The 24,493-nt window shown below is 57.7% G+C and overlaps 2 protein-coding genes across 9 annotated transcripts; one reads left to right on the top strand and one right to left on the bottom strand.

The window, feature by feature from the left end:
- Positions 1 to 999: 999 nt before the first annotated feature.
- On the top strand, positions 1,000 to 6,886 carry LOC107213183 (bactericidal permeability-increasing protein-like). Its single transcript, XM_015647296.2, has 15 exons — positions 1,000 to 1,218; positions 1,457 to 1,571; positions 1,657 to 1,785; positions 1,868 to 2,023; positions 2,155 to 2,218; positions 2,331 to 2,391; positions 2,556 to 2,647; positions 2,741 to 2,974; positions 3,080 to 3,139; positions 3,586 to 3,753; positions 3,936 to 4,003; positions 4,288 to 4,330; positions 4,519 to 4,582; positions 4,664 to 4,740; positions 4,817 to 6,886. The coding sequence occupies exons 1-15, from the start codon at positions 1,059 to 1,061 to the stop codon at positions 4,856 to 4,858; spliced, it is 1,533 nt and encodes a 510-aa protein (XP_015502782.1). The 5' UTR covers positions 1,000 to 1,058; the 3' UTR covers positions 4,859 to 6,886.
- BCL2L1 (BCL2 like 1) lies at positions 5,988 to 24,454 on the bottom strand. Of its 8 annotated transcripts, none has more exons than XR_004500021.1 (4): positions 23,474 to 23,708; positions 22,568 to 23,233; positions 8,156 to 8,639; positions 7,639 to 7,750 (listed from the first exon to the last, which is right to left on the bottom strand). XR_004500021.1 is itself a non-coding variant. In XM_015647493.1 (3 exons), the coding sequence occupies exons 2-3, from the start codon at positions 23,120 to 23,122 to the stop codon at positions 7,613 to 7,615; spliced, it is 693 nt and encodes a 230-aa protein (XP_015502979.1). In that variant the 5' UTR covers positions 23,123 to 23,233; positions 24,221 to 24,454; the 3' UTR covers positions 5,988 to 7,612. The 8 variants fall into 8 exon arrangements, 6 of the variants coding, with proteins under 6 accessions (XP_015502979.1, XP_015502981.1, XP_015502978.1 ...); XR_004500022.1 differs by lacking the exon at positions 8,156 to 8,639 and adding an exon at positions 12,158 to 12,274 and having other exon boundaries at positions 7,645 to 7,750; XM_015647493.1 differs by lacking the exons at positions 8,156 to 8,639; positions 23,474 to 23,708 and adding an exon at positions 24,221 to 24,454 and having other exon boundaries at positions 5,988 to 7,750.
- Positions 24,455 to 24,493: the final 39 nt, after the last annotated feature.

The raw sequence follows: 24,493 nt of genomic DNA, 5'->3' as shown, positions 1-24,493 counted from the left end.
GGGGGGCACCGCACCCCCCTGTCACGGTGAGTCTGGTGCAGGGCAGAGGCACCCTGGGATAGAGGGGCTGTGGTGGGCATGGGGCTGAGGGTCAGGATCACTGTGGGTCACTGCTGGGGGCTCTGGCCACCACTGCAGCCATGGCTGGTGACACTGGGTGTCCCAGGCCAGTGGGCAGCTGCTTTCAAGGCCTCCATGAAGTACATTATGTGGGGCTGTGGTCCTTCTGATGTAGTTGCCTGTGGGCTCTGTGTGCCCCTGCGGTGCTGAGATTAGGCCCTGGCCCTCCTACAGATACCTCTGGGTCTGCCAGGCTGGATCCAGGAGGGCAGCTGAACCCGTTATCCATAGCCCATGGTGCTGGAGGGGGTCACCCTGGCACAGTCCCACTGATGGTGGGTTTGGCAGTGCAGGTGGCTCCTTCCCCACACAGGGTTTTTCAGAGGGGATTGCACAGTTCTGCTCTCACTCTGAATGTCCCAGCCTTTCCATTACCTCCTTGGGGACTGCCTCTGTACCCTGGACACCCTGATCCACACTGAAATTTACGTAATCCTGCACAGGGTTCCCAGAGCCCTTCCCAAAGTGGGTACAGCTGCTGCTCCCTTGTGTGAATGGGTTTGAGCCCTGGTTGCCCTGGTGCAGGCCCCCCTTCCCAGGACCAGCTCTTTGTGTCTCCCTCTCCTCCATTGCTCCCAGGCAGGGCACAGCTGAAGCTCCCCAGGGACCTTGGCCCCGCCAGGTGTGTCCCCACATGCTGGTGCTGTGCCCCTGTGGGGAGCCCCAGCTGGTGTCCCTGGCTCGTGTGTACCCCCAGGGTGGGGGGCTCCAGGGGGTGGCGTGGGAGCCTGCATTCCCCCACTCCCACGATAGGCACGAATGCAGAACAACGGAGATCCAGCTTCCCCTTTGAGTCACGCGTTAGGCAAGGCTGGGCTTTCGGTGGCCAGAGCACTGTGGTGTCCCTATGTATGCTGATGTCACCAGGGGCTCCCTGTCCCCGATATAAGTCCTGGCTGTGCTGGTGGGTCTCTACACCAGCTGTGTGTCCCCCAGACATGTTCTCTGCTCCAGCCTCCAGGGCCCAGGACCAGCCTCAAGGTACTGTATGGCTCTGCCTCCTGCTCCTGCTGCCCATCTGTGTCTCTGCCACCATTGCCAGCCCTGGCACTAATCCTGGCATCAAGGCCTGGCTGACCCAGAGGACACTGGAATTTGGTGAGTCTGTGCTCCTGAGTAGGCAGGGGTGAGGGGGACCAGTGGGGGATGGTGCCCAGACTGCTGAGGAATGAGGAATGCAGGGGAATGAGGGGCATCAGTGGGCACCCCAGGAATGATGCCAAGTCTGCTGGAAATGGGAGATGGAAGAATCCTGGACCTGGCTGCTCGCTCTCCTGACACCCAAGGTCCCTCAGCCCCTTCCTTGGTGTCAGCCCAAATTCCCACTTTGCCCCAGGCCGGCGCTTTGGGCTGGAGCTGCTCCAGTCGATGCTGCAGAAGGAGAATGAGCTGAACCTGACAGGTTCCTACAACACCCCAGTCCTGGGAACTCTCACCTACGCTGTGCCACGGTAAGAGCCACCTCTGGGGTCCCTGTCACTGTCCCCATCCCTGTCTGTGCCACATCCACAAGCACAACTTGCCTGTGTTGTGCAGGATCCACATCCATGAACTGCAGATGAATGAATCCACACTGGACTTTGCTGAGGACGTGGGGATGAGGCTGGTGGTGCAGCACGCCCAAATCCAGCTCAGCGCCGACTGGGCAGCCCAGCTGGGCGCCGTGTGAGTGCTCATGGGGACAGGGACAGGACTCAGGGTGGCTCAGTGTCACTGCTGTCCCTGTGCTCACCCACGCTGTCCCCAGCCAGGACAGCGGCTCTGTGGAGCTCCGCATGCAGGACCTGGCCGTGGCAGCGGTGTTGGGGGTGAGTGAGGATGGCAGTGGCCGCCCCACGGTTTGGAGTGCCGGCTGTGACAGCCACAGCACTGACCTGCACATGGAGTTTCACCGTGGATACAGGTGATGCTAAACCCCTTGCTCTGTCCTGTCCCTGGCATGCAAGTTCTACCAGTGCCCCAGCCAGGGTGGTGGGCTGGGAGAGGCTGGGTGGGTGCCATGAGGTGGTCTGAGCACCCCACTCTGCCTTACAGCTGGCTCTACAACCTCCTGGCACCTCTGCTCCAGAGAACCCTGCGGCAGCAGCTGAACAAGCAGGTGGGTGCACCCCCTGTGCTGTGGGGGTGTTGGTGTCCCTGCCTCCCCCAGCCCAGTGAGAGGTTTGGAGACCCTCCTCCCTGGGCTCACTGACACCCTGCTCTGTTTCCAGCTCTGCCTCGTGCTCCACAGGGGCGTTGACAGGCTAGACACTGCCCTGAAGAACATGAAAGGTGGGTGAGGGACCCAGGACTGGGGACAGGCAAGGTGGTCCTGGGGGGTTGTGGACAGGACTGATTCCCAGTAAGGTCTGCAGGACCCCACAGATCCTGACAGAGCCAGGCTGTGGGAGGGGGCAGGTGCTCTGACTCCTCCTGACCACCCCATGTCCCTGCAGTGTCCACCCAGCTGGACACCTTTGCTGCCCTCGACCTCTCCCTGCTGGGACCGCCGGCCTTCACAGACGAGTATGGGGACATTGCCCTCAAGGTAATGTCATGATGTCATCCTGGGCATCCCTGGGCCAGATTTGGGAACAGGGGAGCCTGGCTGATCCTCACATCCATCTGTGTGCCTGTGCAGGGAGAGATCTTCAGGGTGGGCACGTACCAGCAGAGACCCTCAACACTGCCTGTAGTGCTGCCTGTGGCATTACCCATGGCACTGCCCGTGGCTTTGCCCACGCCCCTGCCCAAGACACCGCCCATGGCACACGAGTCCATGCTGCTGCTGGCTGTCACCGAGTTTGTCGCCAACTCAGCTGCCTTCACATACTTCACAGCTGGGGCCCTGCGCAAGAACATCTCCAGTGACATGGTAGGGATGGCTGGAGAGCAGAGCTGTCCCCATGGGGTGCCACTGGGGTGTCCCCATGCCCACCCCTGCTCGGCCCCAGCACCCTGATCCCTCCCTGCCTTCCAGCTCCCTCGGCGGTTCCCGCTCCAGCTGAGCACCAAGAGCATGGAGGTCTTCTCCCCTCAGGTGAGTGGGATGGGACATGGAGAAGGGGGCACAGGTAGGACATGGAGTACGACGGGATGCAGCTGGGATAGGACATGGGACACAAGATAGGATTGCAGGAGGGACAGAATGGGATGCTAGAGGATGGAACATATGAAATGATGCCGGAGGGATGGGACAGGGGATGGGGCATAGGAGGGATGGGATGCAGGAGGGAAAGGTTGCAGGTGGGATGGCACATGGGGTGACACAGAGGTCAAATGGGGTGTACGAGGGACAGCACAGGCAATGGGGTGCAGTGGAAATGGGGTGTGTTGCAGGCAGTGTGGGATGCAGACAGAATGGGACACCACAGGACAAGGACATGGGCAGGGCAGTGATGGGCATATGGGACCTGGGCAATAGTGGGGACCTGATGGGGGCATGGCCAGCATGACTCTGTGCCACCCCTGCCCTGTCCCTCCCAGCTGCAGGAGCGCTATCCAAACCAGCCCATGGAGCTGCACCTCTGGGCCCGCCAGCAGCCCCTGCTCTCCTGCCATCCTGATGCCTTGCACGGGACCCTCTTCAGCTCTGCCGAGGCCTTTGTGGTGCTGCCCAATGCCACCCGTGTCCCTGCCTTTCTGCTGAACATCGTGAGTGACTGCTGCCGCCACGGCTCAGGGAGCCAGGGTACCCCAAAGGGCTTGGCTGGGGCTGGTGTGCCTGTGCTCCTGGCTGGGGCCAGCTGGGTGATACTGGGGGATGCTGGGGCCAGCTGGGTGATGCTGGGTTGCAGGCACTGCCCTTCTCTCTCCAACATCTCTTCTTGCTGCAGGATGCCAACGTGACGGGGAAGCCGACAATCACCAGGAACAGACTCGGGGGCACTGTGAGACTGACAGGGTTAGTGCCCAACCCTCAGCTGGGTCTGAGCTCCCCTAGGACATACCTGGAGAGCTCTCCCATTCCCCACTTCTGTCCATTTGCCTCCCTGAGTCCTGTATTGCCTGCTCAGAGCCTATTATGCCCCCAGTTCACATCTGTGCCAGCTGCCCTGGCAGTAGGTCCTCAGCTGGACTCGTTCTGCTTGGGGTCCTGGTCCCACCATGGAGCTCAGCCTGTCCCTATCCTGGGACAGGACAGTTCCCACCCCTGTGCCTGGCTCTGACCCTGATCTTGTCCTCCAGGCTCCATGTAACACAAGTGGCATCAAACGTGGGCCCAGTGGAGGTGAGTTGGCTGTGCCAGGGAAGCCAAGGGGAGCTTTGGGTTCCACATCACCTTGGGAGCAGGGTCTGGGGGGAATCTGGGGTGCTGTGGACCCCATGCATGGCATGTCTGGCAGGGGGCTGAGCCCTGCCTGCAGCATGGACCCCCCTGTCTGTGCTGTGCCGGGCTCAAGCCTGCCTGTCCCACAGGTGAAGCGTTTGGAGACCTTGCTGAAATTTGGCTTGTGGCTTTTTGGGGTTCCCCGGGCAAACAGTAAGTGCTGTCCCCGTCCTGTCCCCATCCTCCCACAGCTGCACCAGGGCCGTCCGCTGCTATGACTTTGTTTCCCCACAGAGTGGCTCCAGGCTGGCATCCCCCTGCCCCTCCCACATGGCCTCAGACTGCTCAGACCCCGGCTCTCGTTGCAGCAGGTGGGTACCACCACTGTCCTCTTACCCCAGGGTCCCCCGTGCCCCCATGTCCCCCTCTCACCCTGACTCCCTACAGGGCTTCGTGCTCATCGCCACGGACCTGCAGTACGAGCCGTGAGACCACCTGCCTCGTGGGAACCCGAGTTCACGGGGGTCACGCCACTCGCGTCCCCATCACCGTCCCGTTACCATCGTGGTCCCTTAGCTGGCAAAGCGCCCAACCGCGGGACCCGCAGACCCCCCATCCTGGGCAGGGATTAAAGCGGGAGCGCAGCTCAGCCCTGTGTGCTGGGGGGTATCTCGGGGAGCCCCCTCAGCCGCGTCTCCCACGCAGGGTCCCACTCCCGACACCACGACGGGACATCGCCGTGTCCTCTGCTGCAAGGGACTCTGGCTGTGCCGTGGTGGGTCCGTCCCCTGTGGGGGGCTCCGGGCTGCTGGGGTCGGCGCTAGTGGCCCTCGGGGACCGGGGTTCCCCCAATCCTCGCGGCTGTGTTGGTCGTGGGTCCCTGTGCTCCCGCTCCCCGCAGCGGCAGCAGCTCCGCGGCAGCTTCTCCCGCTGCCCACGGGATGGTGCTCGTGTCCGCGGGCTCCCGCCGCGTCCCGCCGGCCCACGGAGCCCCGCCAGCCCACGGAGCCCCGCCAGCCCACGGAGCCCCGCCAGCCCACGGAGCCCGGCCGCTGCCCCCCGGCTCCGGGGGTCCCCCGGAAAGAACAGGGATGGGGGGTCTGGGGAAGGCTGAGCTGGGCGCGTCCTGCCGTGGGAGGGATGTGGGGTGGCTCGGTGTTCCCCATGTTTGTAATATCCCAAAGAAGCCCTAGTTGTTTGTGTGGTCCAAACCATGCTGGGATGGGCCCCGCACAAAGGGGATGTGCTCTTTTGAAGTGTAGCCCCGGGAATGCAGGGGGCTGTGGGTTTCAGTGAGGCTGTGAGTCCCCTACCCTCCTCCTCCCAATGTGATTATGGGTGCTGAGCCCTTGTCCCCAAAACCAGCACCCCCAGCCCTGAGCTCTTCTGTCCCCATCACCCTTTAGTGCCACCCCACCCCACCACCATCCCTCTGGACCACAGCAAACTGCCCTTGCAGCACCACAACCCTTCCCTGGGCAAGGAGAGAACCTCATCCATCCATCCATCCATCCATCCATCCATCCATCCCTCCATCCCACTGATGGAAGCCAACTCCTTTGGGTCCAAAGTTGCTCAAATTCCCAATGATTGCAAAGACCACAGCACCACCAGCAGCTTGAATGACAAATTTATTTGTGGATTCACCTCCACCTGCAAACCGAAGCGTTCAATGGGCTAATGCTAATCCTCGTGCTCCCCATGCAGGATCTGAGTGGGTCCGACATGAGGAGCGCGAGTCCGTGCTCAGTGGCCAAGTGAGCCCCCCTGGAGCCTCCAGTTCTCCCCCCACCTCCATCCCAGCTTGGCCTCTGCAGGGAGCACGGTCCCACACATAAATACGGACAGACAAGATAACAAAAATAGCATTAATAGTATTCACAAATGAATTAAAAACTACTCGTATATGTACAGCAGAGCGCGGGCAGTATGTACACGGACAAGCTGTGGACAGCTGTGTCTGCCCGCGGTGGGCTCCGAAGGATGAGGGCATTTATTCTGGAAGCTAATTTCAGCTCAAAGGCTGGAGGTTCCCTGCTCCAGCAGCAAAAGGAGCAGCATGGGAATAAGGGAGAGGGAAGCCAGACACCTCAGTCACTGCATGCAGCCGTCACAGCCACGCATGGGGACAGGGATCTGCCTGCACTATGGGACTGGGAACGTGTGGGACAGCAGTGGAGAGGCCAACAGCTCCTATTGTCCCCAAAGAGGCTCCCCAGAGGTGGAGATGGCTCTCAGCCAGTGCCAGCCCTCACTCCCATCTCCCCTGGCTTGCTTACTCGCTCATCCCATGAATCAGCTGCTCCCTGGGCTTTGCCACCCCTGTGAAGTGCTTCCCCTGACCCTCCCAATCCCCAGCTCTGCATTCCTGGACACCACAGCCCCAGCTCTCTGCAAAGCCCCTTGTGCCAGGGACAAGCACTCTCCCCCTCTCCTGCCTCCTTTCTTTGCCAGCCCAGAGGAGCAGGCTGGGAAGGGATGAGCACTGTCCCGCAGCCATCTACATTTGGAGTGAGGAGGAGGAAGAGGACAAAGAACCCTTCAAACTACGTACAGCCCTGGGCCTGGCACACCATCCTCATCTGGGACAGGCAGCAGCTCCCAGCAACTGATTATGTGGGAAGAAAGGAATTCACGCGGAGCTGACCAAGGGCAGAGCTCCTCACTCCTGTTCTCTGCCTCTTCCTCCTGCTCCCCCTGCCACAGGGATGAGTTCTGACAGAGAAGCAAGGACAGGACAGGGATGCTGCAGGGAAGCTCCATCCCGCTGGGCAGCCTGCCTCTTCCTGGTGCCTGAGCGTGCCAGAGACGGGGGCACGGAGCCTGACCCTTGCTCTGGCTGGGGAACTTTATATTAGTGACACATCTACACACACGCACGCACTCACACATGCAAAAATAAGTCTGTTTATTCTCTTCCAAATTATTTGGAGAACCCTGCAGGGCTGGGACACCTTCTAGCCTGTGCCCCCCCCAGCTGCCTGGATCTCTCCAGCACTGGGAGCCGGTGGCTGAAGTGCTGCATTGGCCTCAGCGCCTTTAAAACACAACAGAACAGTAAATAAGACGGGCTACAATAAAAGGAGCTGGCGGCACGAGGGAGAAAACTCCACAGAGCAGGGTGCTCGGCCGGGATGGAGGGGCTGCCCCCCTGTGCCGGTGATGGTGCTCAGGAGCGGAGTGTAGTGGATGTGGCGGTGAAGGCGCAGCCGTCCTGGCTATGGGGGGCTCGGCGGCGGCAGCTCACTTGCGGCTCAGCAGGGATCCCAGCAGAAGCACTCCGGCCACCGTCGCCCCGGTCAGGAGCCATTTGTTGAAGGTCTCCTGGCCTTTTCTCACCTCGGCAGCAGCATCGTTCCCATAGAGGTCCACAAAGCGCTCCTGTGGGAAGAGGAGAGTGGTGAGCACAGGGGTACGAGCAGAGCACAGAGGGAAGGGCTGGCAGGAAAGCGGTGGTGGGGACCAGGCAGATGACAGATGCCTTGTGCTTCCTCACTCTGAATCATGCACACAGGGCAAGGGGAGAAGCACAGTCATGAGAGAAGAGGATGCCAGAAAGGATTTGTGAGGAGAACACCATGTGGGCAGGGTAGGGGATGTATCACGTGCTCTTGGCTCTCTAAAATTAGCATCCAAGTGTGACAGAAATCATTGCAGTGGGAACCCACTGGGCTCCATTGCCTGGCCAAAGCCCGTGGAAGCAGCAGCAGGGCTGATGCCTATGGCTGTGGGAGCCCACACCATGCATCCCCCCAATGATTTTGTATCCACAGTAGAGTCTCCCACCTGCCACTCCTACATCCTGGCCCTCGCAGGTTACTCCAAAACACGAGCTGGATTTCACGAATCCCTGTGGTGAAGGCAGACATTGGGTCGCCAAGCTACTGCCTTCCCACGGCTTCAAGTGAGCAGGCCAAGCACGAGGCTTGGCCAGGAATGCAGTCACTCCGGCCCGGCTCGTCCAAGCTGGCTGCCTCCAGCCCTTCATCTCCAGCAGCAGCAGGAGCTGGGAGGACCTCAGCCCATCATAAGGAGAGCTGTTGGGGTCCCTGAGCCGCACCCAGCAGGGCAGGAGGGGTCCCTGGGGCAGGCAGCAGGGAAGCACGTGGCCCAGGATCTGTCAGGTTTATCAGGGCTGAGCAGGAGGTGCAGGTCTGGACAGAGAGGAAGCCGCAAGCTCCAGGCTCAGGGATCACCAGCAGCTCAGCGTCAGCAGGGGCTTGATGCTGTCACACCTTGAGCCCATCTTCCCAGCAAGATCTCCTGTTCCCTGATAAGTGAATGCAGTTCCAGTAACCCAGCTGCTCTGGGAAAGCAGAGATAAGCCCGGCTGACGCTGTCACGCTTCGTCATGGCCTCTGCACAGGCAGGGGGAGCATTCCTGTCTGCCAGCACTCTGCCTCCCACACCTGCCCACAGCCTGTGGCCGCAGGACTACAGGGGTTTGGTGCCCAGGTCATGGCTGGCATCCAGGTGCCCCTCTTCCTTGGAACATGGTGCCAAGTCTCCCAGCTTCCACCAAACAGCCCCAGGACGGTCACAGCTTGTGGGCTATCTCCTCACTTTGCAGCATACCTATGACCAAGCTCACACAGTTTTTCAAGGCAGGGTGTGCAACAGACCTGCATGCTTACTCCCAGGGAGCTGGGCTGTGTTCCTCTCCATGGCACAGGGCTCCCTACCACAAGGGATCCGGTCTTTGATAAGCTGTGCACCTCAGCACCTGCCTCTGCCACCAAAGCTCTTCTCCATCTCCCACCAGACACCTCCCCCAGCTGCCTTCCACACCCCGTGACCATGAGGCAGTACTCACAGACCCAAGGGCAGAGTGTTGGGACACAGGACTTTGTTAAGTTACCCTGGGGAACGTCACTGCTGCCACCTCCCTTAGAGTCCTCTTCAGGGATATGACAGTCATTCCTGTGACTCCCACCACCTACACAGAGTGGCAGAAGGCAGCTCGCTTCCCACCATGCCTACCAGCTGGCACAGGATCTGTGGAGGTGGTGTACTGTGTCCTGGCCCCGCAGGAATGGGCAGGATGGAGCTCACAGGCAGAGAAAGGTGAGGGCTACTGCCTGCTGCCAGTCCACTCACCCAAGGAACAGCGAGTGATGTGCTGCAGGAGAGGGATAGGAGCAGGGCCCACACCCAAGAAGGAGATATTTTAAATTCTGGCACAGGAAATCCCTCTACTGATAGGTGGTGAAGAGCCTGGGCTGTGACAGGGCATGGCAGTGGCAGCAAACTGAGAGCAGGCTAGCAGGGATGGAGGGCACAGGTAACTGGGGCAGAAGGCAGCTGTCCAAAAAACACCGTCCCTACGACATTTGTGTCTGGGGAGATTTAGATTGGATGTTAGAAAAAGGTTCTTCACCAGGAGACTGGCTGGGCATTGGAACTGGCTCCCCAAGGCAGTGATCATGGCACCAAGCCTGAACCAGAGTTCAAGGACTGTTTGGACCACACTCTCAGGCACATGGTGGGATTGCTGGGCTGTCCTGTGCAGGGCCAGGAGTTGGACTTGATGATCCTTGTGGGTCCCTTCCAACTCAGCATATGTTTTGATCTCTCAGTGCCAGGGCCCTCACTCCAGGGATGGTCCTTCCCTTGGACACACATCCCAGCCACTTGCTCACAGCACCTGAGGCTGCAGAACGCTCAGCTGGAGGAAGGCGGCTGCATCCTTGTGATGTGTTCCCCAGAAAATCTGCTCTCCTCAGGGAGTCAGTAGGACCTGCCCCACTGAGAGTCCCACACATCTCCACAGGTTCCTCCTGACCCACAGCAGGGACATCCCCACTATGCCCAGGAAGGCTGCAGTGGTGGACAGGGCCACACATCTCTCCAGCCTCTCCATGGGGCAGGCACCAGGAGTGGCCCCCCCGGCAGGGCAGGGAGCCAACGAGGGCTGGCAGCCGGTTTTCCATGCTGCTTTTTCCATGGCATGTGCTGCTGAGCTTGGGGAAAGGCAGTTCCAAGAAGCCCTTGCTTCCAAGAAAAGGAAGTGTTTGCTGAAGGAGAGATAAATGGCGCCCAGTGAACGCAGGGCTATCGGGTGCTACAGGCGGAGAGGAGCACAGCCAGAGCCTGGCAGGGGCAGGAAGGGGATGTGAGCCCCTCTCCTTCCCTTGGGAAGGGAGCAGCAGCTGCTGGAGCCACAGCTGGGGCCGTAGAGGACCCGAGACAGATGTCTCCCCTGGGAACCAGATCCCAGGCCAGAGGGAGTGGGAAAACAGGCAGAAGCGTCCTCCCTGCCCATGTTGGGGGCAGGCTGAAGGTTAGGGAAAGGCAGCTTGCTCTGTTCCCACACCATCCTGGCCTCGACCGCTGCACACCTGAAGCCCAGCACTCCCAGGATTGATCCTGACCTCTCTGGCCTGGTGTTTGGATCTCAGGCTTGCCCAGACACGTCCAGATATTTCTGGCCTCCCCCAGTCACCTTTATCTGAGAGGAAATATTTGGAATTCCTGAGTTGATCACAAGGACTGTGGTAGCAACAGCACTTCAGTGTCTCAATCTGCGGGCCTCTTCCACCCGAGAGAACACGCTGTTCCATCAGAACACCCGTCACATCCCCTTCCCCACCCCGGGCTGACTGACACGTCCGAGAGGAGGATGCTCCGGAGCAGGCAATGAGGAAGCAGAGATCTTATTCCTATGCAAGATGCAATCCCCTGTCTTTGCCTCTCCTCCCCAGAGCTGAGGAAGGAACCCACATTTTTTGTTGGAGCCTAAAACACCACTTGCTGGAGGAGATGGGGCAGGAGGTGTTTCCCTCCTGCTGCAGATGCTGCTTGCAGGAAGCAGAGAACCTGGAGAGACAGGCTCCACCACTCCCTAGAGCTGGGGCAGGCAGGTTCTGCAGTGCCAAAAGTTCTCTGGACACTCACAGAGCCCCAAACTACAACCCAGCATTGTGGGGAATGCAGCAACCATTTAAACACTGCCCAGTGCCCACACTTTTTGCCCTGTGGCAAAAAGGCAAGAGAAGCAGATCTGACCTAAAGTGCTGTCTCAGGTGGGAGAGCAGACTAAAGAAGCATGACTTCTGGCTGAGACACGACTCACATCCTGGCCTGGGAAGGGGAACACCTAAAATTTGAGGCTCTCATTTGTTTGGTTGGTTTCATTCACTAGTGCTGCCCATGCCAGTTGCTGTATCCAGTTCAGGGTGAGCACAGCAGAGCAGGTTCCTCTTTCAAGATAAGCCCCAGCACTTGGGGAAAGAGGATTCGGTGACACTGAGCCATGAGGGCAGGTGAAGGAAGCAGATGTGGGCAATAAACTCCCATCTGGCCTCTGGTATGGCAGCAGAGAGGAGAGGGGAGGGCTCTGGCAGTTTGGGGTTCAAAGCTTGCCCTGCACAAGGGGGTGAGGGGTGTGGAGGTCACTGAGATACCAGGACAAAGCTCTGAAAGCCAGCAAAAAGCCAGGCTCTACTGGGAGTATCCAGGTGAACTTGGTCAAACTTCAACACGGAGACTTGGACTCCAGCAAGACCTCTGGAGCTTCCCCATGGCTCTGATACCCCAGCCCCCATCTCAGCATGCATAACAGCCCTTCCAGCATAAAGATCCTGATGTGTTTTATCAAAAATGAGCTGGTTCCCCAGAACCTCCCGTGGGATTGTTCCCAAATGGATCAACAGAGCTATGGGGAGGTTAAGTGCTTTTCCCAGAGCTGTGTGCAAGCCAGCAGCATGAGCCACAGCGTCTGACTCCCAACCCAGGCATTCTCATCACGAGGCAATGTTTCCCTTGAAAACAAGGCTGTTTCTGTTTTACCTTCACCGTAAGTACAGCTGTGTTCCTGCTCAGAGGTCTAACAGCAACCGGCGGCCGGGAGCAGAGTCATCTGGATGACCAGACATTTGTTAATGAGATGCTGGGAACAGTTTTGTGCTGAGCAGCAAGACGAGGAGGGAAAAAGAAAGAAAGGCAGCAGCTCAGCACAGACCACAACAAAGCCCTGCATCGACAGCAACCTGCTCCCAGAGCCCCTCTGGGCTGCCAGCTCACCACATGGGGCTGGCATATGTGAACCTGGAGGTGAAGCACAGGGGGGAAAAGGCAGCTGAGAGCTTTAAGAATAAAAGAAAACAAGTATTCCCAAAGGCTGACACTGGGATCCTGTAAACACAGCTCTGTGGGTCCCTTTGTGATATGAATGGAAGAGACATCCTAGAGGTTCTCCCTCTGCCCTGCTCCCCCGATGCTGTATCCATGTGTGGCCCCCACCACCCCCAGCCCTGAAATGAGGGCAGCAGGGAGAAAGTGTGACTGCAGAGGTCACAGGACTGCCTGCAGTGCTGGGCAGTGGAGGTCAAGGTGAACACCTGACACAGGAGCATGGCAAGGGAACCTGCCACCCAAGGCAGGTCCGACCTTCCCCATCGAAACACAGATCCTAGAATGATTAGAGGGGACCTTAAATATCATCTAGTTCTAATCCCCCTCCCATAGACAGGCAAAATCTGCAGCTTCACCCCACTGGTCCCCACCAGCAACCCCAGGCAGGCTCAGAATGGGGTGGGGAAGGGGCTTTGGGACACAGAGGGAGGAAGGGGCTCTGGGGACAGCAGCTGCAGGTGCAAATACTCCAGAGACTCAGCTCTAACTGTTATGCAAATGGTGACCTCCAGGGAAGCAGCTGCTGATCTCCATGACAATGGTAGGGAATGCCACCCACCCACCGCCTCTCCTGCCTTTCCTGCCCTTGGAGCTGATGCTGGGGTGTTGTGGACTCTGGGGTGCTGCTACTGCCCAAATCCCAGGGCATTCATTGAAATCTGCAACTGGGAAGGAGACAGCCATAAATTCAAAAGACTCAAGTAAGAACATCCCCTCTTTCTCTTCTCACTCGGGCTTTGCTGTGGGGCTGCAGCATGGGGGGACCGGCAGCGAGGCTGTCCCTTGGGCCAAAGCCTAAAAGACCTCCGGGGCTCCAGCCTAGCCCATGCCAGAGCCAGCTCTTTTCTAACCAGAAACAAACCCTCACTAGCACATTCCAGCCCTAATCCTTGCCGCGGCAGCCTTCTGTCAAACTGGTTTCATCACCGGCTCCAGGGAACCTGCAATAACCCCACACCATTCAGCACAATTTCAGCGTTTTCCAAATACATGAAAGAGGCTACGGTGACAGCTGTAACCCCCGTTCCTGCCCCGGGAGACTGCTGTGCACAGCACGAGATGGAGAGCAGGGAATTGCACTCTCCGTTCCAGAAATCTGCTGAAACATTCATGTGTATTAAAGCCGGAGACGATGTGAATGACTAATCCACTTGCATCCATCTTTCATCAGTGTTCCTCCCAGAGCTAACCAGGCTGAGGGCTCCCGAAGGTGCCACAGCCCTGGCCAGCACGGGGTCCGCCCGGCAGGGCAGACGAGGATGGCAGGAGACACGGCTCTGGTACAAAGGCACAGCGAAGAACACATTGGCTGAGCCGGATCCACTCAAGAGATTAGCACCTGCTGGGAATGGGATTGTTTTCCAAAGGGCATTAAGTGGAATAGTCCGAGGAAAGACGGTCTCTCTGATGCTTCTCCCCACCGGACAGATGGTGTCTGAGCCCCGCAGCAGAGCAGCCTTTGTGCGAGGGGCGCGCTCGGGGGGCAGGGAAGGCTCCTGCTTTCATGTCCCGGTTATCTGCCGCCTGCGGGGCCGGGGAGCAGAGGGCCGTGGCCAGCTCGCTGTGCCGGAGAGCACCTCAGCAGGACCACCAGCATCCAGGGAACAGAGCTCAATTTTCACCTTGTCATTGCTCTTCCTGGACGTCAGAGCTCCTGTGCAATCGTGCCCTTGTGTAACCGTGGGGAAACCTGTGCCGGGGAGATGTGCCATGCTCACGTGTGCCCGGCTGCTGAGCCACGTTCCCTCCTGCCAGGGGATGAGTGGGTGATGCTGACAGCTCTTTTTGGTCCTCTCCCGCACCGTGAGCCTCACCAAACCCACCCCACAAGGAACACAGGCATTACCAGGGCTCAAGGGAGCCAGGCTGGTGCAGAGGAGACGGATACTGGGGAAGAGCTGCCTGGTTCTCCTGCCTCAGCCACTCGCCCACCAGATCCTGGAGGAGTGACGGCCAAGCTCTACCACTTCCCACTTCGGCCCTGGCACCTCACGAGGCTGCTATAATTCTTACATGCCACTTGAATGAAAAAGGGGAAAGGGTGGAGGTGCAGGAAGAGGAGGAAGATGTGCTCATTCTGTTTTCACTTCCTGTTAGTTCCATGAAATCTCAAATGATTCAAGCCACAAAGTCCATTTTAGCAAAATCCTTGCTGACTTGAGGGCAGGAAGCACAGTGGGCAGCTGATGCAGCAAATGCGAGAGAGAGCAGTGCAGCATGAGAAGGAGACTTTGTGCTCTGCCCTGGGCTCCTCCATGCATGTTGTTGCATGAAATAATCACTGGCTGGTGCACTGGAAGCTTCTAAATGAGGTCAGTTGCTCTATTAAAAGACATTAGCTCTCCAGCAAGTTTAATACACTGGTGAGCCATACAAGTATAGACGTACACTTGCAACACTCTATGATGGCTGATTTACTGGTAGCAACACCTTATTTTCTCTGTATGTAAGTCACAAGTCACCCAGGCACTACCCAGAGCCACACACACAGCCAGCACCCACCTCCCAGCCCAATCCCTGAGCCAGCTCACCACAAGTCCCACACAGAGAGTAATGCCACGTACTGCCACCAGACATGCTCCCTGCACAACACTGGTAGTGTCTCCCCAGTCTTCCTCAGCCTCATCTGATCGTGGCACTAGCTGCATTCAAATCAAACCAGCTCCACTGCAGTCTAGACCTCTTCTCTGAGCTTCACAAAGAGCCCTTCATCCTCCAGTAGAGAAGAAAATCCTTCCATGCTCCTTCAGGAAGCAGCCAGTTCCAGCAGCTCCCTTTGGAGTCCCACCCCAAGTCAGGTCACTGCATGGCTCTGCCCATAAACCCCTTGCACAGTCCTGGCATGAGCAGCCTCAGCTCTTGCTTCAAGCCCTGCCTGCTGCCAGCTTGTCACGTTTTTGAGTATTTGATTTCACTCTTAAGAGCACCTGTCTGGCAACTGTACAGGCAGGGAGAACCTGCCTGCTCTTTGTTCTTGGCCAGGCAGAGCACAGAGCAGGACACCTGCCTCGGTTTCCCTCTGAGCTCAGGTGCAGGGCTGTGAGCCGGGGAACTCTGGGCCCATCCTACATCAGGAACAGGGGCTGAAAGGCTGAGCCCAGCCCTGCTCCCACCCGAGGCTCCTCATCTCCAGGGCTCATCTCCCCAAGCAGGATACTGATGCCAGGAGCTAGCTACTAATTGGATCTACTTAAATCAGCAGCTACGTCTGCAGACACAGCTGAAACACAAGCTTGAGCAGGAAGGAGGATAATGCAATAAATTCAAACAGCTCTCCCCAAGGGAATCGCACAACCCCCTGAAACTTCCCTCTTTGCAGATACAGCCCATTACCCTTCCCTGGGCATGCTGTGCCAGTGCAGAGGCAAGCAGCAGTCATAAAAGTAACCAGCCCAAAGCCCCCTGAAACACCAAGCTCCCCAAGCTTCCTGCTCCCAGCAGCAGAAGGAAGGCAGACCAGTTACAGCACAACATCCAAACAGTCCCTGTGGCCACGGGAGCCTCTTTGGTTAACGCTCCCAATCCCGCTCCTCCCTCCCTCCCTCCCTCGCTCGCTGCCCCGGAGGCAGGCAGCAGCGCTGAGTGCACTGGGTTTCCCATTAAAGAGATCCTGAGAGACAGCACTGGGCTGGTACACGTGAGCACGTGTCCGAGAGAAGACACGGGCGGCTGGAGAGATGCTGGCTGCATGGAGCTGCAGCGGGCGTTCCCGCCTGCAGGCAGTCCTTCCCAGCACTGCTCAGCCCTCCGATTCTTTTTTTGCTAACTAAATTAAACATGAGGATAAAATAAGCAAAATACCTAAAAATAAAAAATAAACCGAGCTTTTCTACAGCACAACTAGGTCACAGCTCCCCAGCATGCGAGTTGTGGCAGCCACGGCTCAGCCCCTTGAGCCTCCCGGGTTCAAAACTGACATCTCTCTTAAAAGGCTGCTCCCGAAACCCACACCTGCTCTCCGGTAAGCCCAGCTGGAGCCATCTGCTAACGGCTCTGCCTCCCAGCAGCCCTTTGCACCCTCGTTCCGCTGGGCTGTTCTGCTGTGGCAGAGTAACTCTTCTCCCCACCTGACCACGATGGGTGCCAGCCTGTGCCCTGAGCCTGCCCTACTGCCCCCTCCAAGAGTGCACTGTGGGAGAAGCTCTCCCACGCCTCTGGAATGCATGTTCCCTAACTTGAGCTCTTGGCATCTCAAGGATGGTTAGGAGCAGGACTTCAGAGAGATCTTGCACCAAGAACCCCTCCGCACGTCCTTCCAGGTGAGGAGCAGGGAGGAGGAAGTTTCCCTGTCCAAGGTCAGGGCAGTAATGCAAGGAGTGCTCTGGCACTGAGGGACTCCGCTTCCCTTTCATGCCTTCACTCTGTGCGTTAATCTTTAGTGGCTCAGAACAATAGTGTTTAAGGGCAACATCCCTCCCTTGACGGGAGGGTGGAGCAGGAGAGCGGAGGGTGGAGGAGAGTGGCTGGTCTCCTGCCACCGAAAGGCAGAGCCACCCACAGTGAATACCTTTGCTCTGAATCAGCAGGTAGGTCAACATCCTGGCTGCTCTGGGGTCCCCAGGGGGGACAGAGTAGCTGCCCCCAGCCCCCTTCTGCTCCCACGGAAGAAGCCACCATTAATCCCTTGCCTCTCGGTTCAGCAGGTCTGCAACACTTCTCCAACTGATATCCATCCCTTCCCTTCCCCCAGCTCCTCCTGGGAATACTCCGGCTTTACAGCTAGTGGGGAAAGAGCTGCTAGAGAAATACTCCTTGTAATGTCAAGATGGGACTGTGCTTACAGCTGGCAGCTGCTTGGTAAAAGCCAAAGGAAACCAAACCGTCTCAGCTTCAGCAAAGGTCTCAGAGCACCACACCACCATTCAGCTGTACCCAGTGTGTGCTGCAGGCGAGGGGGAACCATGTATACAAACCATACCAGAGCTCCACAGAAATCAGGCACAGCAGCCCAGACACATGCAGAAAGCTCTCTTTCTACTGGGGAAAAAGAGAGCTCCCACCCACCCCTTCTGCTGCGCTGGGACACCCCACTGCTGCTGAAACAGGGAGAGACCGCGGGCAGCGCTCCAGGGACCCGGCTCCAGCATCAGAGAGGAGCAGGATGAGCAGGCGGAATGACATTACTGAGAGCAGCTGTGAACACAGAGCAGCAAGAAACAGTTTGTTAATTATTTCACAGGTCTTTTTTTAAATGACACTCAGCTCTTCGGATTAAAGAGCCTCAGAGTGCTTTACGAATCAGAGTTGCCAGTGGCTCCCCTGGGAGCGAAGGAAACGCTATCCCTTTCGCTCAAAGACCCCGGGGTTAAGTGGGCTGCTCTGAGCCACAGCCAGCCACGGGCAGGAGTTTGGCTTTCCAGGCGCCTGCTGTAATCACAGATCTAAGGAACGTAATCAAACTGCACCACACACCGAGAGGCAGCAAGGAAAACAGGCAGGGCCCCAAAGAAGGAGAACGAGTAAAGGGGGTAAAGAGCAAAGCTCTGAAATCGGCCTCTGCAATGCTCTTGGTCTAGCGGCAGGAATGCTGCTGTGGGCCGGGCAGGAAGCTGCAGTGGAAGTCATTCCAATGGCATTTCCTGGAGAGCACTGCAGAAAAGCCTCCCAGGTCGAAGGCTGGGTGAGGAGCTGCCAGGGATCTGCACGCTGAACCCAGATCTCCAGCCATCAGAGAGGATACAGCTACCTGGGCTGGTTGCCCCAGGCAGGACAGCCTGAGACAGGACACTGCTGGCAGCTCCTACAGCCAGGGAGGAATAGCCAGGACTGTGAAGGGACATGGGGAATCCCACTGGCAGAAGGACAGTATTTTTTTCACCCCATGCAGGTGATTAGCAGTGGGGCCATCGTCTCAGCTGCACAGGATCAAGGCTGTAAAATAATAACCAAGGAGAAAGTGCAAAGCAATAGTACAGCTGAGCACCACACACCAGGCTGCTCAAAGCCCCATCCAACCTAACCATGAACACATCCAGGGATGGGGCACCCACAGGTTCTTTGGGCAACCTGAGCCAGTGTCTCATAAACCTCACAGGGCAGAGAACCTTCCTAATATCCAGTCTAATTCTAATCTAATTCTGCCCTCTGTCAGTGAGGGGGAATTCCCCCTTGTCCTGTCACTCCATGTCCTTGTTCAAAGTGCCCTTCCAGCTCTGTTGGGAGCTCTTTAGGCACTGGCAGGGAGCCCTCTCTTCTCCAGGCTGAACAACTCCAATTCTCTCAGCCTGAGATGAAGCCGTAGGATTCATCTTCAAGATCACAAAGCATGGTCTTGGCTTTGCTCAGTCATTTCCACTTAGTCAGTTCTGCTGCACATTGACCATTGCATGGAACAAATGGCTGTGATTTCAAACAGGATTAGAAGTCTGGGGGCATCCCCAAAACCCAACTTGTAACACTCAGAAGGGCAGAACTCTGGCACACCACACTTCCAGGAAACGTGGTCGTGGCAGGGACAGCTTGTGCAGGATACCTGGGACACAAGGCACAAGGCCAAAAAAAGCATTTCCAAAGAGCTGAGAATCAAAGTCTAACTCTCAACCTGAAACCATTGAGGAGCCTGAAGCCAGAGCACAGGACAAAATCCCAGCTGTGCGCTGTCATATGACACAGGCTGAGTCATTTCCTACCATTCAGAAAAAAAATTTAAAAGATAAAAATGAGCTTGCTATATTGACATCTTCAAAGGGTTTTCCCCAAAGAGAATCACAAGCTTTTAGTCCACAGGGTGACACAACACATGTCCCAGCACACCAAGTCCTGTGTGGCCAGGGTCAACTGAGAACCCAGGAAGCACTGAACCAGAAGTAGCTCATTCTCCCTCAGCCTAGTACAGTTTGTTGGGATCCACATATCATAGACTGGTGCTAAAGATGCTATTTGCTTTCAGTTCTAGCCTGACACAGCCCCTTCGAGTTGGTCCTCACCATATGCCCCACAATCCTCTTGAATTTATATGCACAGATCTAACTCCAAGGTCATCCAGAAAACCCTCCCTCCTTAAAATCCCACTCTGAATGTGGATTTAGGCTTGAAGGAAAGCTGTCATGCACTGGAGGGTCACAGCCAGGCAGGAAATACTGCTCACTTTCCTTTCTCAAACAGATTAAGCACGGTCAGTACATTTCTGCCTGCCAGGCTCTCTCCCGTTCACCCTGCGCTTCCCCCTCCTTCCTTCCTACTCACCAGATTTCTCCCTCCATGACTCCCAATCCCCACTGGCATCACCATTTCAACTTCACAGCTAGTGGGACCTGGTCCTGGTCAAAGCAACTGCCCCAGGAAAGCCTCCTTTTTGGATGTGATGGCTTGCCAAGGCAGCAGCTCTCTTCTGGCTGGTTATTAAAGGTTCCCCTTGGGTTGCTCTTGTTTGTTTGTTTTCCCAGTGCCAGACTGCAGAGCAGAGGGCAAAACAAGGCAGAGACAGTAAATGTGACAAAGCACAAAGCAATAGTACATTGTGGAGCAAGATTTACTATTTCCCCTTGCCTCAAAACTTGATTTCTCAAGAGAATTGCTACAGCTCAGCACACAGCAGCCTCCAAAGGCACCTGCACCCCATGGCCCTCCTATGCTGCCTTTGTTCCACGGGTGGGGAATGAAACAGAGCTTCCTACACAATTGGGCTGTGCAGCACTTGTTATGGAGCCATGATCCTTCCCTCTTTCAGAGGGGCTTTCCAGGAAGAGAAGTGCTGCAGTGCTCCAAAATACAAACCACCTGGGCCCTGCCAAGCAGGCCTGCTAGAACTTGCATCTCTCTCACCAGGACCTGCCTGCTGCACCTCTTGGGAGTGCTTTGTTTGAATGGGACAGGCTCAAACAGCTCCAATGCACCAAACAGACTCCCTGTGCAAATACGGTGGCAGGAGAGGGATGGCTCCATCACAGCCAGGGCAGGGTGGCACTCCTCTTGCAGGGAGAGCTGGCAGAAGGCCAGCAGCTTTCTCCCTGCAGCTGGAATCGTGCAAGAGCAAAGGAAAGCAAAGCATCCCCATGCACACCCCACACGTGAGGCACTCAGGAGCTCCTATGGCCTCTGTCTCTTGGTGTGGAATGGCATGGCTGCCTCCAGAAAGGGACATGATGAAAGCTGAGAGTGGAAGAAAGCTACAGCCAAGATGCCAAATGAGCACTCAGGGCTTGCAACAGGCTGGCAGCAGCAACACTGCCCAGCACTGTTCTTTTGGTGGCTGGTGGTATGGATTCCCCACACTCCAGTCTTCACCACCCTGCCGGGCTTCCATTCAGCTCCCAGCATGGCCCAGGCAACGGCACAACCTGGGCAGGGAAGTCAAAACCCCGGTTCAAGGTTAGAACAAGAGAGCAAGGCGGTCCCCTGAGTGGGAAACGGCTTTTCAAAAGCAGGAGCTGGTGGGCGGGTCAGATAGAGAGGAATCCTGACCCTTCCACAATCTGTTGAACAAATATTTGTTCCAAACAATTAATTTAGAGACAGACACAAAAAAATTGGAGAGTCTGAATCGTGATGGTTGGGGGTGGGGAAGAGAGGGAGGAGGTGTTTCATTCCCCACAAGCAGGGACCAGTGATTTTCCACCAGTGATTTAATCTAAATCCCCCAGAGAGTTCATTTACAAAAAATCAGATTGCATTATCGCCTAGGTCTCCAGGATACAGCCCAATCCGTCACTAACAGCAACAGCCACACTAGCTTGGAAACCTCAGTTTGATCACTTAATTCCAAGACTAATCTGTGGCTCTAAAAGCCAAAAGCAGAAGGAGGGGGAAAGAACTCTGCATTTGGCCAGGGCTATCTGCAGGATGAGAGCGCTAATGGGCCACATACTGCCAGATGAAATGGCCAGCAGATCCCGGGTTATTAATCGAAACCAAGCTCCTCTCCTTGCCTGAGCAGCCCCACCCAGGCAGTGGCCCAGGGCGGTCACATTCCTGGAATTCCTTCTCCTTCACCCTCCCTGAACCAGCTCCCTCTCCTTGGGTGCAACAGCTCCCCTTCTTCTCCAGGGTCCCCAGCATTGCTGGCCAGGCACAGGGAGCTGGGGAGAGCCTCTTCTCTGACAGAAGGGTGCAGAGCACAATGCTGGGCTCAAAGGCTACTGTCCCCTTCCCAAAATTCTGGGTTCTATGGATGAACTGTGAGCTGAAGGGGCCAAGAGGCCTCAGCTCCCAGCAAGGAGGCAATTCCCCACTGTTTAGATGCCAATACCTGACAGCATGAACTCTTTCCAGTGGGAACCGGTAAAGGTTACAGCAGCAGGGAATCACTAAGATGCAGAAGCCAAATGAAAACTCAGACATCTGTAGGTCATATACCTCCCGCCGGCAGTCCCAGACTGCACCGCACAGCCGGACCCGGCATTTCAAGAATGCTTCCTGAAGAAATGCTTATTCATGTTAATACCTCACCACTGAGAGCTCCCAGGGTTTGCTGCTGGGGCAGCTGGGAGCACTGCTCCCTGCCAAGGGAAAAGCAGCTGCAGGCTTAGCAGCTCCCCAGTACAGAGGTTGCCTCCATCTCAGCCCTGGCTCCCACCACACCAGCTCAGACAGTACCAGAAGCCCACCCACCCACCAGGATCTGCTGTGGGATTCACTTCACCCTGAGCAAGGCAAGTGCTGTTTCCAGAATGAAGAAGTAGCTGGTACCTCAGCAAAACACCAGCCAGCCCACTACAACACTGCCTTGGAGAGGAGGAAGCTCCACTCCCTGCTGTTAATGACACTGGGAGCATGCCCCAGAGCCAGGGCTCTGCTTGAAGAACAAACTTGGATGACATTTGCTTTCCAAAGGCTCTTGGAAAAACAGGTCTTTTACATAATATCCAGGGAGAAGGAGAAAAAGCAGGGATGAAGAAAGACATATCTGAGCATATGTGTTTGTGTCAACAAGGTGGGCAGAACCTCTTGGGACAGACTGTTAAGAGCACAGAGGGCAAGACACCGCTTTATCCTCCCTGCAAGGGGTAGGACAAGCTCTAGCACAAACATTGCAGGGAGCTGTGCTCTGGTTTGACCAGCCCCATTGCCAGCCTGGAACAAGGAAGGGCCTGGGCAGCCACCCCCACCATAGAGAGGTGTTCTTACCCATCCGCCATTCTCCTGGATCCAGGGATCTAAGTGGTCGGTCAAGTACGTGGTCATCCAAGACACGATGCGTTTCACCAATACCCGCATCTCCTTAACAACGCTCTCCACGCACAAGGCTCCTCCGAAGGAGAAGAAAGCCACGATGCGGCCCCAGTTCACTCCATCGCGGAACAGTTCATTCACTACCTGCTCAAAGCTCTGATACGCTGTGCTAGGAGTGATGTGGAGCTGGGAAGTGAGGTCGCTGAACGCCCGCCGGTACCTCAGCTCAAACTCATCCCCCGCCTCTCTCAGCGCCTGCCTCACGTCAGCTGCTCGACGGATCTCATGGACTTCGAGGCTGCTCTGGTGGACGGTGGCTCCGTTCACTATGTGGCTGGTGGGTGCATGCCAGGAGGGGCTCCCGTTGAGGACGCCGTCCATCTCGTCCTCCTCCCCTGCAAAGTCAGTCCTGTTCTCATCCTCCTCCTCCAGCTGACTCCAGCTGTATCCTTTCTGTGAGAGCTTGTAGGAAACAAAGTCAATCACTAACTCCCGATTACTGCTGTACATTTTCACACCTGGGACACCCTCAATGAGTCCATGGTCCGGAGCACAAGCCGATCAGCACTTAGCAGGTTCTGACTCCACTCTTCTTCCTTGCAACCGATGGAAACATCTGACCTTAGCACAGAGGAGGAGAGAGGCACCGAAACGGTTAATGCCACAGCTCTTAGATGCACCCGCGCCATTACCACCGATAGCTTATCGTTATACTGAGATCACCCCGCAGCTCTACGCCGAAAGCTCAGGGCCACCAGATTGAAACCGCACGGAGAACCGACCACAACACCCCCTTCCCCAGAAACCAGCCTCGAGCCCCGGGAACCCCCAGGCTCGCTCCGAGCAGACCCCAGATCTCACCGGGTGCGGGCTGCGCCTGGCAGGCCGGCTGCGGGCCGGGGCGGAGGCGGTTCTCGTTCTGCTGGAGCTTCGGGTCGGCCCGGACCGCAACAGCACCGCCTCCGCCTCGCCCCGCCCAGCCCGTTAAAGGGCCCGGCGCCCCCGCCCCCCTCCGCCGGTGTTACCCAACGGCTGCAGCAACGGCAGCGGCCGGGCAGCGCTACCCAAGGAGCACGGCAGCCCCGGCGGGGCCCGGTTTGAGGGTAACCGCAGCCCCCGCCGCCCCGAAGCCCCTCGCTCCCCCGCAGGCGGAGAGGATAAATCGCTGAAAACCGGCGAGAGCTCGCCACCGGGGGTGCTGCCGCACGGCCCTGCGTCCTTACGGGAGCGATTCCAGTCACCGTTTGCGGCGCGCTGCCGCTGAGGCCGGGACGGTGACACGGCGGGCAGCGGCAGGCGGGAGCGCCGCAGGGGGTAGCCGGTCTTCCCGGCCACCGGACTGCCCCGACCACCACCGGACCGCCTCTCCCGGGCCCCCGACCACCTCCCCCAGTCACCGGATCGCCCCCCCCCAGGGTCCCCGGACGGCTCCACCGGTCGCCGTACCTGGGGGGCGGGGCCGCGCACGAGGGCCGACACGGCGCCCGCGCGGACGACACGCCAGCCAGTCAGCGGCCAGGAGAGCGCCGAGGGGCGGGGGCCCGGCAGCGCCCTCTCCCTTTGGCTGAGCCGCGCGTCACTCATGGTTTACCCTACCCCGCCCCTCACCTCAGCGCCCGACGCAGGGGCCGCGTCCTTCCCGGCTATGCCGCGCGGGCCCGGCTGGCGGCGACGCCGGAGGTCACCGGGAGCCCCGCCGGGCCTCGGCCCGCTCAGCAGTCCCGGGACTCCTTCCACATCGCCCGCCGAGCGGCCGGGGGGGTGCGGTGGGGTGGGAGGGGGCAGAACGGGGCGATGCGCATGCGCACGGCGCCTCGAGGCTGGGCGAGGAGCGTCGGTTGGACGGCGCGGGGCACGGTGCGCACGCGCTGTGCCGGCTGG

The sequence above is a fragment of the Parus major genome, chromosome 20 (genome assembly GCF_001522545.3).
Source record: "Parus major isolate Abel chromosome 20, Parus_major1.1, whole genome shotgun sequence".
Lineage (NCBI taxonomy): Eukaryota > Metazoa > Chordata > Aves > Passeriformes > Paridae > Parus > Parus major.
This window is presented reverse-complemented; position numbering and strand designations above follow the sequence as displayed.